A 13,845-nucleotide genomic window follows, 5' to 3' on the forward strand; every position below is an offset into this window, starting at 1 on the left:
AGTCTGAGAAGAGTATGAAAGGGGTTTTACAGTCTTAAAACATATATACAGATATAATAGTTGTAAAATATAAAGTTGACTACTTCAGGGATTTCACCTATCGCGGGGTTATGTTCTAAAAATAACCTGCAAGGGACCACTGTATATCAGGATTAAAATCTCATAAGAACAATTTGGCATAATATCCCTCCAACAAAATTCAAACAATAGTAGAACCACTCGTATCGTTATCATTCCAGTGACTTACTGGATCGTAGCAGACTCCTAGTGGCGGACTTGGGTGTTGCGGGCGGGAGGCCCTGGACACTGGCGGAGGCGGAGGAGAGGAAGGTGGAGAAGTAGAGACCCGAGCCCTCCCTGACGGGGCTGAGGATGGGAGGGGGCGTGTAGGGGGGCATGGCCAGGGGGTTATCTGCCAGACGCACAGGGGAGCGCAGGTGGGACTGGTATGGAGTGATGGACGAGTAAACGGGTGGAGCGATGAACAGAGTGGGTTTGGGAGGAGGGATGAAGAGAGGCTCAGGGCGAGGGCGCCGTTTGGACTTTTTAGGGTCATCGTCCTGTGAGCTGTCCCCAACTCCTCCATTCTGCAGAAAAAAAAACAAAAAAACTTAAAATTACTGAAATCAAGATTGAGACATTCATTTTCATTTCAACTTTTCAAGACAAACTCACAAAGTCACTGAGTTCGACTAATATGAAAAAAACAAAGCAATCAGAACTGGGGGCTATTGTACAGCAAAAGAAAAAAAAGTCAAATAAACCAAAAATAAAATACAATACAATGAAATATAATTCGGTCTCATCCTACTGACTAGTGTTTATAGTAATAGCATAGTAACTCCAAACCAAACATCATAGTACTATCCCTGTTGTTTTTTTTTAACTTAGTCAGCAGCATACACTCAGATGAAGCCATTTTAGTCTTCAGTCTAGATTTGAATCTCTGGGACTGTTTGGGTTTTCCTTGGCTGCCACTGAAACCCCAACCATACTGACTGAGAATTACCCACCTAAGACATCAACCCTTAAATACATTTGACAGATTTTTTTTCTCAGTAGGGACCTGTCCCTGTGTGTCAGATGCCCTCCCTGTGTCTTCATGGACTCTTAAGGCCTATTCATACTTCATAAGAACATAAGAACTTTGTTCTTGTACCCAGAGCTGCCCCAACAAAATGACGCAATTTTTTCAGGCCAGCTGCTGTTGGGCAGTTCTTGAGGCTTGTTCTCGACACCTCAGCTGAGCAGAACTTTTTTCAGCATCGTTGTCCAACATGTTTGCTTTGATTGGTTATTTATGTGGCTGTGGTTTATCTGCTGGAGCCAACAGGCGAATGAGATCCAACGGCTGCTTCCTCGCCGGTGTGGAGCAAAAAAAGGAGAGGATGGTTTTGAGTCACAGCTGGTGGAAATGGTGACAAAATACAAAAATCTACACAACACGATGCTCAGTGACTATAAAGACGCCAAATGGCAAGAAATTCATGGAGGGAGATCGCCGACATTTTAGGCTGGGATGAAAATCAATGTAGAAATGTCTGGTGTAATCTCCGTGACAAGTTTGCAAAAGTCAAAAAAATACGGGTCACCAAAAAAAAAAAAAAAGAGCGGTCAGGCCAAAGGACAAAAAGAAATACCCTCGCAATAGAAGGGGGCAGTGCAGTTGGACAGAAGAACATGTTTTGAAGTATGAAATGTCAGACCCTCATGAACTTTGTTCTTGTTCTTGTCACCTCAAGAACAAGAACAAGAAAGTTCTTATGTTCTTATGAAGTATGAATAGGCCTTTATTCTGCATAAAAACATCTAACCCTGTAGTTTAGATTTGTACAAACATGCCCTGAAATGTGATTCTTTTATTAGTTTCTGTTCTCAGAACTTTGAATCGTATTATTAAAACATGAAGCTCAAAATTAATTTCAGTGCTTGTCAGAAAAATGCTATTAGATATTTTCACCAAATCATCCAGTCCTGGTATGTTTGTTTTTCAAGGTACCTGAAATTAAATACATATTAAATACACTTCTATTAAGTAGTGAAACTCCACCAGAAACACAGTGCACCTTTAAGATCCAACGGCAAAATGATGCAAGTCTCATGTAACCAAGTACTGCAGCAAGAGCCCCAGTTCCTCACAGTATATGGAACAGTACAGAGGGGTACAGTAACAGATAAACCCGTTAATCTCTTTATCTGGGACATGGGTGGGGGGACATGTGAGAATCCCCCAATGACAACAGAAAATACAGTGACCGGGGGAGGGGTGGAGGGCTAAACATGGGGGAGGGTCTGTTATGGGAGGATACAGATATTTAAGGAGTTTAAAGCTGTGCTGGAATCAGGGAGTTGCTTTTGCTCAGTGTTGTGATGCTGCTGGTCTCTGATTGGCTGCTGAAGTCATGTGATCAGGGTCAGTGAGGATGTGCTGGTGTTGCAGTAGAAAGTGCAATCTTGAAAACTTAGAAAAGTGGATTTATAACTCCAAGAGTGTTTGATCCTGATTCATTTCTGTGTAGCTACGAAATACAAATAGAAAGTGTGATTTGAATGGTAGAAAAATACAAATGGCAAAGGCTGTAATTATTTAGGTTATATAATGTTCTTTTTGAGAGCTACATGTCCTTGTGTGTCAGATGTCCTCCTCGTGTCTCCAGGGGCTCTTACTCTGTGTAAATCTTGAAGAAACTGCACTAATACTCCTGCAAGGGAAAAGGGGCAGGATCTATACAAGTTTCACTTCTACTGATTCATTTTCAAATATTGCTTTCTTATTTTAAAGCCACAGAATATAAGTTCTTTGCCAAAAAAAATAGACAAATAAAAGCATGTTTTTTATATTGATTTTGGTTGTGGTTTTGGTTTATTGGTCTGAAAAAAATACATCCTTACTCTGAGCGGGCTTGCATCTAGGGCTGGGTATCATTCAGAAAATGCCGATACGATACACAGGCCACGATACGATACATACCTCGATACAGTGAGCTTTCGATTTGATAGAGTTCAATAAAAAATAAAGAATAAATCATGTCTGTGATACTAAAAGTCTTTGTTAAACCACGTCTTGTGCAAAGTTCATATGAAACACAAACATTTTAATCATCAGTGAAACTGTGAAAATGTCAAATATGTCTCATAAACGAGTTTCCTTCCCCTGAACAAGCACCAAAACTGTAGCTGTAACAAAATCATTTTGTAAAATATGCAAAAAAATACTCTTGGTGATATATCGACACAGCAGCCCACAATATCGATACTGTATCATCACAATAAATGATACGATATATCGATATTTGAATATTTTTGCACATCCCTACTTGCATCTGCACAGACCTGACTCTTATTTGACATGGAGGAAGACCACCTCCTGCTTGTTTCCATGAAAATGTTGTTTCTTTAGCTATAATATCTCACAGTATGGCAAACAGCATATCTATATCCATGGAGAATGTTCCGAAATATGATTTTAACTTTCTATTTCCAAGTGACATGACCTTCAGAAAGTTAAAGTTGAAATAAAGACTTCAATAAATCAGTACTATTGCACTGAGAAGCATTAGCCTCAGTTTGATTTGTTCTTACCTGGTCTGTGTTGTCTGAGAGGGAGTTCCTGAGGGACCTCCTCCTCGCCACGATTACTGAGGGCTTATGGTCCACTCTGCTCAGGTCTCTGGTCCACACTAGAGCTGGTTCTTCCCTGGAGTCTGGGGAGGACTCCGGTCTTCGGACTGGGACTGAGACCGGGATCACCAGAGGGACCAGGCCTTCGTCTCTGGAACGCTTTGAGTTGAGCCCCTCTTCCACAGGACTCCAGGGTCTGTGAGGGTCCTGAACAAAAACACAGACAATAACATCATGGTTTATTGGTGGTTTTCAGATTCTACAGTGTGATGTGAAGCAAGACACAGTTCTCCCATTGATTACACTGTACACTCTACCACGAAATATCCAAAAGGTAAATTCACAAATGTGGAACCTGACCATTTCTATTAGTGACTAGACCCAAAAACTCACTGAATTACAACACAAATCTACATTTGAACAATATTCATTTAAGCTGCCCCATCTGTATTAAATATTATTGGCCTAGAATGTTGTAAAGTCGTCTGAAACACAGCAATATAAAAATATATATACTACCAGTCAAATGTTGTCTTTATTTTTACTGCTTTCTATATTTTATATTAGGGATGGGACAAGTTCTCATCCCACTCACGAAACAAAATTGCCACAAGATCGTGCACACCTAAGAAAAATGATCTTGTGAGATTTATTCCTGGACAAAAAAAAAAAAGTTAAGAGCTGGTGAGTTACACAATTTGAAAAGCTGCAGTTTCAAAAAGATGTACTACAATGACCACTAAAGTATTGCATAAAATAAATAAAAACAGTGAAGCCGAAGTTGTGAAATGGATTGCACTACTTCTTTTTAACAAATTATGTCAAAATCTTGTCTTGTCTGGTTCTCATGGATATAATCTTGTGGTGTGTCTCGTCTCGTCTTGTGAAAATTGTGTCTTGTCCCATCCCTATTTTATAAACTCACAGAAGACAACAAATATATGACGCAAAGAAACTAAAACGAAACCAATATTTACTATTTATTTATTGAAATCCTCAAAGTGGCCACCCTAAAAAAATATTTTGTAGAGTTATTCCATTTTTTTCATGTCCTACTTCACATATTTGAGGTCTTCTGTGTATATGTACAAAGTAGTAAACATAAATAATTATTTTAAAATCAAGATTGAGTCATTTCTTCTGTATTTTACAAAACAAAATATGAGTGTTTTTGTGGTTTTATACTAGTTCTAATATAGACCATTTAAAACAATTCAAAGAAGGTTCTGTGTAAGTGATTCTTTTACACTATTATTCAATATCAAGTTTTAGTATTGATTAGTGTCTTGGTATCAGTTTTCTTTTTACAGCTTTAACCACAGCGACCCGGTTTAAATCACTGGAGACTTACATCACACTACAGAACACACGCTTCATTCATACAGTCTTTTGAGCCTGGTGCATGATGGGAGTGTGTTGAGAGCCTGGTGCATGATGGGAGTGTGTTGAGAGCCTGGTGCATGATGGGAGTGTGTTGAGAGCCTGGTGCATGATGGGAGTGTTCCAGGTGCTTATGGTGCGGCTCTGGGGTCATGTGATCAGGAACATTCTCCACATTTTTGCTTTGAGTCAAATGAGAAACACGACAAATTTCACACTCCACAGAACAAAAGAAACAAAAGAGAAGAGGACAGACGAATAGAGAAGAGAGGAGGACAGAAGAGGAGACAGAAGAAAGAGAAGAGGACAGAAGAGGACAGAAGAGAGGAGGACAGAAGAGGACAGAAGAGGAGAAGACAGAGAGAAGAGGACGAGAAGAGGACAGAAGAGAGAGAGAGAAGAGAAGAGAGGACAGAGAGAGAAGAGAGAGAGGGACAGACGAGGAGAGAAGAGAACAGGAGAGAAGAGGAGAGGACAGAAGATAACAGAGGAGAAGAAGAGGACAGAAGAGAAGAGAAGAGGACAGATGGAGAGGACAGAAGAGACAGAAGAGAAGAGAAAGAACAGAAGAGAAGAGGACAGAAGAAGAGAAAGAGGACAGAAGAGGACAGAAGAGGAGAGAAGAGAAGAGGACAGAAGAGAAGAGACAGAAGAGAAGAGAACAGAAGAGAAGAGACAGAAGAGAAGAGGACAGAACAGAAGAAGAACAGAACAGAACAGAGAAGAGAAGGACAGAAGAGAGAGAAGAGGACAGAGAAGAGAAGAGAAGAGGACAGAAGAGAAGAGAAGAGGACAGAGGACAGAAGAGAAGAGGACAGAGAGACAGAAGAGACAGAAGAGAAGAGGACAGAAGAGAAGAGAAAAGGACAGAAGAGAAGGGAACACAAGAGAAAGGGACAGAAGAGGAGAGAAAAGGACAGGGAGGAGGGGAGGGCATCTGACACACAGGGAGGCAGCACTTCTGCACAGTGGGACAAAGACATACTGTTTAAAGGGACTCTACACATGTTTTTTTCCATGTGATGAAGTAAAAATGTGTGTATTGTAAAAACAGCTCACACAGAGACCACTGTGTGCATTTAACATCTGCAAACCAGGAAGTACACCATTAGCATGCTATATTTATATTTATAGCTGTAGGTAATTTTTGTGGTGAAGGTTAGTCAGCTGCTTGATGAAAATGTTACTGCTTTGCCTACAGTGTTCCACAGTACTGCATTAGGTTTCTCTATCGTCATGGAGACAAGCGAGTGCCCCCAGCTCACAGTAAAACTACACGTCTACTCTGACAACCAGACAAACAGTAAAAAAGAAACTTTTTTGCGATATAAGCTTCCCGGATCTTTTAGTGTATTTTAGAACAATAAATACACCTGCACGTTTAATGCCACTGTGGAACATTCTGGGCAGAGCATAAACATCTGCATCCATGTTTGTAACTCTGAGCTTCTCGCACGTGTTTTTCCAATATGTTTTTAACTACAAATGGAAACTAAACTAAACTAACCCTGTCCAAAAGATGCTATCTGTTTTCATGAGAGTCGACTCATTTCATTGTTTAACCTTCAATACAAAAACAAACAGACAATAGAAGTCGGGTCTTTAATCTCCTCAAACAGAGAAGCTCAGACGCAGGTGAAAGGACCAAAATACAGCTGTTTGTACTGACAACACTAACAACAGATAAGGACAGGATCTGACATCATCTCTAAACTTTATCTCTAAAACATGGGGTTCCAACCATTTCCCTCAAAAATGTCAGGGAGGACGGTGGCTGAGTGAGCCTGGGCCCTGGTGTGGAGTTTGCATGTTCTTCCTGTGTCTGGGTGGGTTTCCTCCGGGCTCTCCGGCTTCCCCCATCAACCCAAAACATGCACCACAGTTAAAATCCTCCAGCTGAGGTCGTCCTGACCAAGCCTAACAACAAGATCATGGAGATAAGTCCCAGGACGCTCCATGTGCTGCCCACTGCTACAGGGATCATTTAAAAAAGTACTACTACTACAAATACATTTAGTATATAAGAGCCCCAGCAGGTCTTGATGCGTACAGTTAGAGGCCTATAAAACATAAACCAATTTATTAGTGCACAAAGTTATGAATCAACATTATAAATTTACAATGTTCTAGTCATTCAATCCATCAAATTTGAGTTATTCAGCACAATATGTATAATTCAGAAATCCCTTGGTGAGCGACTTGGAAAAGGGTGGAGAGTTACAGGGAGCTCCTGTGTTACATGTGGGAGACCCCTGCACTAAAGCCTGTTTCTCTAGATCAGGGTCACCAAACTTTTTTCTCTGGGGCCCACATTATGGCTCCTGACTGTGATGGGGGCCGGGGCCGGGGTCAGGTCGGCTGTATAACTGTAGAATTGTATGACCCTGAAGACACAGATTATATTCTTTGAAAACTGACACACTTTCTTTACATATCAGACAAACTGCACAGTCCAACACTGAACAAAAGAATCAGTGGTCCACTGTTCTGTGAAAACATTCTGTCAACTTTTCCTACTTTAACATTCACCATTTTGCTGACCTTAACTGTACTACAGTACTCTGCACTACAGTACTCTGTCCTTAACTGCACTACAGTACTCTGTCCTTAACTGCACTACAGTACTCTGCACTACAGTACTCTGTCCTTAACTGCACTACAGTACTCTGTACTACAGTACTCTGTCCTTAACTGCACTACAGTACTCTGCACTACAGTACTCTGCACTACAGTACTCTGTCCTTAACTGCACTACAGTACTCTGTCCTTAACTGCACTACAGTACTCTGCACTACAGTACTCTGTCCTTAACTGCACTACAGTACTCTGTACTACAGTACTCTGTACTACAGTACTACTGCACTACAGTACTCTGTCCTTAACTGCACTACAGTACTCTGCACTACAGTACTCTGTCCTAACTGCACTACAGTACTCTGTCCTTACTGACTACAGTACTCTGTCCTTAACTGCACTACAGTACTCTGCACTACAGTACTCTGTACTGCACTACAGTACTCTGTCCTTAACTGCACTACAGTACTCTGCACTACAGTACTCTGTCCTTAACTGCACTACAGTACTCTGTCCTTAACTGCACTACAGTACTCTGTACTACAGTACTCTGCACTACAGTACTCTGTCCTTAACTGCACTACAGTACTCTGCACTACAGTACTCTGTCCTTAACTGCACTACAGTACTCTGCACTACAGTACTCTGTCCTTAACTGCACTACAGTACTCTGTACTACAGTACTCTGTACTACAGTACTCTGTCTACAGTACTACTACAGTACTCTGTCCTTAACTGCACTACAGTACTCTACAGTACTCTACTACAGTACTCTGTACTCTACAGTACTCTGTACTTAACTCTGTACACAGTACTCTGTACTACAGTACTGCTACAGTACTCTGTCCTTAACTGCAGTACAGTACTCTGCACTACAGTACTCTGTACTACAGTACTCTGTGCTACAGTACTCTACTAGTACTCTGCATTACAGTACTCTGTACTACATACTCTGTACTACAGTACTCTGCCCTACTGCAGTACAGTACTCTGCGCTACAGTACTCTGTCCTTAACTGCAGTACAGTACTCTGCACTACAGTACTCTGTGCTACAGTACTCTGTACTACAGTACTCTGTACTAAAGTACTCTGCATTACAGTACTCTGTACTACAGTACTCTGTACTACAGTACTCTGCGCGTGTGTTGACTGTCACTGTTTGAGCTCCAGTTTTTCAGATGATGTAAATTCGGCAGCACATGTAAATATGTCATATAATAATTTAAATTTAAATATAAATACTTCATATAAACATAATTTTTTTATTTAGAAAAAAAAAATCAATAAAACACAAGCTGCAGATGTGATATTATTTGTCAAAAAGTAATTTTAAAAGTAGGCCATGACACTTTTGAGGATTGCCTCATAGGGTCAGTTCAAGTGGTGGGGGCAGAGGGGCTGGGGCCGGTCAAAGGGGCGTGGAGGACCAGAGTCGGCCCGCAGGCCTTAGTTTGATGACCCCTGCTCTTAGAGCCTGTGTGGGCCTAGTGTTTTATTGTTCTGTAAACAGGAAGTGCACAGTTAGCATGCCATTATCTGCAACACCACACTGGCCTCAGAAAGTTGTGCAAAGTGTTTATAAAGTCATCATGGTGAATAATGAGGATGTTGTGAATGCAGAAGGGAAGTGAGGAAGAACTTTGGAGCACTGCAAACTGTTTCAAAAGAACGAGTTCTGTTTTTGTTTTTTATATTTTTGCGAGAGTAAAAATTAGGTACAGACCCTATAAAAGTAGATTTTGTACATTCTCTGGAGCCACAGTTGCTCTGAAACTCTGAGTCCAACATGTGGTTTTGTTGTTGGTGGAAAGACCCAGAGAGCTCCAAAAAACAGGGAGATTTTCTGCTGAGCTGTGCACTCTCTTTCTTTCTCTCTCTCTCCCCCCTCCCCCCTCCTCTCTCCCCCTTTCTAAGTGAGCCTTCTATTTCCTCCTCCTCTCTCTCTCCCTTCACTTTCCCTCTCCTGCTTTTCTGAGCCATTATTTTTCTTTCCTCTCTCTCCCTTCTTCTCTTACTTTCCTCTTCTTCCTCTCCTTTTTTCCTCTTATCACCCATTATTCATCCCCCCCCTCTCTCTCTCTCCTTCCGTCCATCTCTGGTCCTCTCCTCTTTCTCTCCTCTCCCTCCTGTCTCTCCCTCTTTTCCTACAACATATTCATAGCCCATCTATTACTTGTTTTTTCTTCTCTCTCTTACTTTCTCTGCCCCTCCTGCTCTCTCTTCGTTCTCCTCTTTCTCTCACCTCCCTCCCTCCCTCCTCTCCTCCCTCTCTTCTGTCTTTGAAAGTTTCTTCCTTTTCTGGTGGGGGAGGTGTGAGTAACCAAACACAGCTCTTTCTGATCCGCCGCCCCAAAGGCAAAACCAGGCCACAGACTCACTCCCTCATCAGGAACACTCAGAGTACTTCAAACAGCAGTAAAAGTACTATCTATAGTGCTACTAGGACGTGATGTAGAGGCTGCACTAGCACTGATTCATGATTGGAGTTTAGGGAGTGAGCATTCAGATTAGAGAGAGACATTTTAGGTTAAAAACAAATGGATTTCAGCATTTTAACTGGCAACCCAAATGAGAGAGTCGTGTGAGGCTCATTCTGCTTTCTGATTGGATAATCGTCTTGAACCAAAACTCCAAATTATATTACTATATTTTTCAGACTATAGGTACTATACTTAAAATCCTTAAATTTTCTCATAAATAGGTGCAAATTATAATCTGGTGTGCCTTATGTATTCATTTATATGTATTATGTATTAATATGTATTCATTCTGGTTGTGTTACTGACCTTGAACCGATTTTCTGTGGTACATGGCGCTCAAAAATCTGTCAAAATGTTTTAGTACGACTTTGGTCAACTACGAAGCCACACCGCTTGATGGATTGTCGGAGCATTATGGCCACTGTAGTCTGATAGTCAGGCTGGCGCCACCTAGTGCCTCCACTCAATTTCATTTCTCTCCAGCGACTATGTCAGGAATCAGAATTCACTAGATGGAAAAACCCCGGAAGTGTGACTTCAGGCACCAGCCAATCAGCGAAGAGCCATACATTCTGTGTTGGCAATGATTCCCGAGCTCGAGGATTTAAAGCGGGAACAAAGAGAATGTTTGGTGAATTTTATCAAGGGGAAAGACATTATTGTTCTTCTTCCAATGGGATTTGGGAAAAGCTTCATATACCAGTTAGCCCCATTGGTGGCGCGTTACATACATCACGACCAAATAGCAGAGATTGGTTAAATGAAAAAAGTACCCGCCTACTGTCAAGCAAACGAATTCTAACTCTGCGTTGTCAGACAGTTTCTACAAAGTGAAACCGGCTGATGAATCAGGCTAGTAGTCTGGAGCCTCGTGCAGTAATCCACATTCACCAAGACAGGGAGGCGACGTGGGGCGAGTTGCTCCACGATCTGCCGATGGATCGTGGACACCTGGGCTAAGGGATCAGTGACAAATGTCGTCTGAAATTTCACGAAGGCCCGAATCATCACTGAACAGTGAAGTAACACCGAAAAGACTGACTCGGATAATGACGAGAGTGATCAGGGCTTGATGCCAAAATCACCAAACTGTTAAAAAAGAATATGATGGATTTGTGGAAGAGGAATAAACTGAAAAAGTGCATTTATTGTTTTGTATTTTATGTGTTACAACTGAACAATGTTGAGAGTTACTGTGAATAAAGTTTGACTTATAATCTGGTGTGCCTTATGTATGAAAATAGACGAGAGAATTCAACATTACTGATATAGCGCCTTAAAGTCCGAAAAATACAATATATATTTTAACAAGCAGAGGTATCGTGTCCAATATTTTTGTAATTAAAAATAAATCAGCTTTACAATTGTTATCAGTAAAAGTTATATTTGATTTGAACATGTTTAACTCATATTTGGGGTCACAGAGAGGTCAAGTTTATGAAATTTGAAATCATAATCAAATATATAGTTTCTTTAACAACACACATTTTATCCATTTTTATCTTTAATCACCTCTTTTTGCAGAATCTTGAGATGTTTTTTTATTATAAACAAACAACATCCCCAATGTTCATATATACTGTGGGATCATGTAGTAAAATTGTGCAGGTTTACAGCGTTCACGTTAGCAGAGTAAAAGTATGTGTTTTGATAAGGCCTGGTCACACCTCCGGATCACGCTTGTACACACAGAGTACACACAAAGTACACACAGTACACACAGAGTACACACACACAGAGCACACAGGAGGTGTTGAGTGAAATCAGCTTCGTTCCAACACACACAGTTGGCAGAGCTCCTGTAGCAGCTGGGGCAGAAGGCTCTTACACAAGAAGGAGCTCAAACCACCAGTATACAAACTAAGATACATGTATGTGAGACAGGGCTACACGAGGGGAGGGTTTCAAAGTACTCTGTTGTCAAATTTCCAAAAAAATACATTTCTAAATCTTGAAACTGTCCATTTTTATCAGTTAGATATGACACAATCTGCATTTTAAGTTTTTAGTATCAATACCTGCTCAAACAAGTATCTAGTTTTCTAGTTCTAGTATTCTAGTTTTAGTATCGATTAGTATCAAACAAACAACAAAGTACAGTGTCTTTCTGTATAAACGCTGCTCACTGTGTAGTTCAGGCCTCCACAAACATGTTCTGATACGCACGGGCAAAACCAGACTAGGAGTAAGTAGTAGTAGTAGTAGTAGTAGTAGTAGTAGCTACCTCAGCAGTAGTAAAATTGCACAACAGAAAGCAGTGATTGTTCTTTTGTAGTAGTAGTAGCAGCATCAGCAGTAGTAGTAGCAGGAATAGTAGCAGTAGAACCAATACCAGTAGTAGTAGTAGTAGTAGCAGGAATAGTTGTTAGCATACTTGTAGCAGCAGCAGCAGCAGTAATAGTAATAGTAGTAGAGGTTGTAGTAGTAACAGTAGTAGTAGCAGCAGCAATAGGTCTTGTAATACTGTAAGTAGTACTTATAGTAGCAGTAATTGTAGTAGTAGCAGTCCTTGTTGTAATACTGTAAGAAGTACTTGTAGCCGCAGTAGTAGCAGCAGTAGCAGTAGTAGTAGTAGTAGTAGTAGTAGTAGTAGTAGTAGTAGTAGTAGTAGTAGTAGTAGTAGTAGTAGTAGTAGTAGTAGTAGTAGTAGTAGTAGTAGTAGTAGTAGTAGTAGTAGTAGTAGTAGCAGCAGTAGCAGTAACAGTAGTAGTAATAGTAGCAGTAAGCAGTAGTAGTAGTAGTACCAGCAGTACCAGCAGCTGCAGCAGCAGCAGCAGCAGCAGTAGCAGTAGTAGTAGTAGTAAGTAGTAATAGTAGTAATAGTTGTACTATCAGTAGTAATAGCAGTAGTAATAGTAGTAGTAGGAGGAGTAGTAGTACCTTAAATTGTAATAGTTGCAAATGCAGTATTATCAGTAGTAAAAGCAGTAGTAGTAGTAGCAGTGGTAGTAGTAGTAGTAGTAGTAGTAGTAGTAGTAGTAGTAGTAGTAGCAGTACTAGTAGAAGTAGTAGTAGTAGTAGTAGTAGTAGTAGTAGTAGTAGTTAAAGTTGTACTGGTTGCAAACGCAGTGTTAAATAGTGTAAATCCAGAGTGGTTGTGAGTGGTTTTCTTGGAGGAAGATGAACGCTGTGTACTTTTGGGGCTGTGTTTTATGGGCTGAAGGAAAAGAGGTTACAAAAGAATTACTCAGCAAAATGATTCAGGCTGATGGAACGGTGCTGACTGCAACTGACCGACAAGAGGGACAAAAGTTTAAGCAAATACTGTTTCAGATGGCTCATTTGGTGATGTGATTTTGAGATGATTCAAGGCTACAACTCAACTCGTCATATTAAAAGTCATATTAATGCCCTCCCTGTGTCTGCACAGAGTCTTATTCTGCATAAAAACTGCTAGTCCTGTAGTTTAGATGTGTACAAACATGCTCTGAAATGTGATTCTTGTATCATTAAAAGGCCAGAGCTGCAACAAATAAAAAATAAAAACAAAATGTACAATTAGTAGTCAATAATTAGCCATACTAGTTATTTATTCAACCTTTTACAGCTCAAATGAAAATACCCCAAATCTTCACACTTACACAAAGAAACTGTACGCATAGTAAAAAATAAAAAAAAAAGCCCCAAAATACACTATATTGTTCCAGCTTTCATATATTGAACCATAAGTCAATATAGTAATAAGGGATGGGCATGATTAATCGATTAATCAATAATTGATCATTAAGAATTTCGTCGATTACGTTCATTTTTAATCGACAAACCGAATGTAGGTTGCTGTGCGTAGCG

At 40.4% G+C, this 13,845-nt stretch overlaps 1 protein-coding gene across 3 annotated transcripts in view; it reads right to left on the reverse strand.

Annotated features, from left to right (window-relative positions):
• mideasb (mitotic deacetylase associated SANT domain protein b) overlaps nucleotides 1-13,845 on the reverse strand; it is an 85,349-nt gene that overhangs the window by 34,392 nt on the left and 37,112 nt on the right. For all 3 annotated transcript variants that reach the window (XM_055161463.1, XM_055161470.1, XM_020917297.2), the window contains 2 exons: nucleotides 3,583-3,828; nucleotides 248-587 (listed from right to left, as the gene is read on the reverse strand). In XM_055161463.1, the coding sequence (XP_055017438.1) occupies nucleotides 248-587; nucleotides 3,583-3,828 (586 nt within the window). The remainder of the gene's footprint in view (nucleotides 1-247; nucleotides 588-3,582; nucleotides 3,829-13,845) is intronic.

This window comes from Boleophthalmus pectinirostris, unplaced genomic scaffold (genome assembly GCF_026225935.1).
Source record: "Boleophthalmus pectinirostris isolate CB_2022bp ecotype Guang Dong unplaced genomic scaffold, ASM2622593v1 HiC_scaffold_10, whole genome shotgun sequence".
Lineage (NCBI taxonomy): Eukaryota > Metazoa > Chordata > Actinopteri > Gobiiformes > Gobiidae > Boleophthalmus > Boleophthalmus pectinirostris.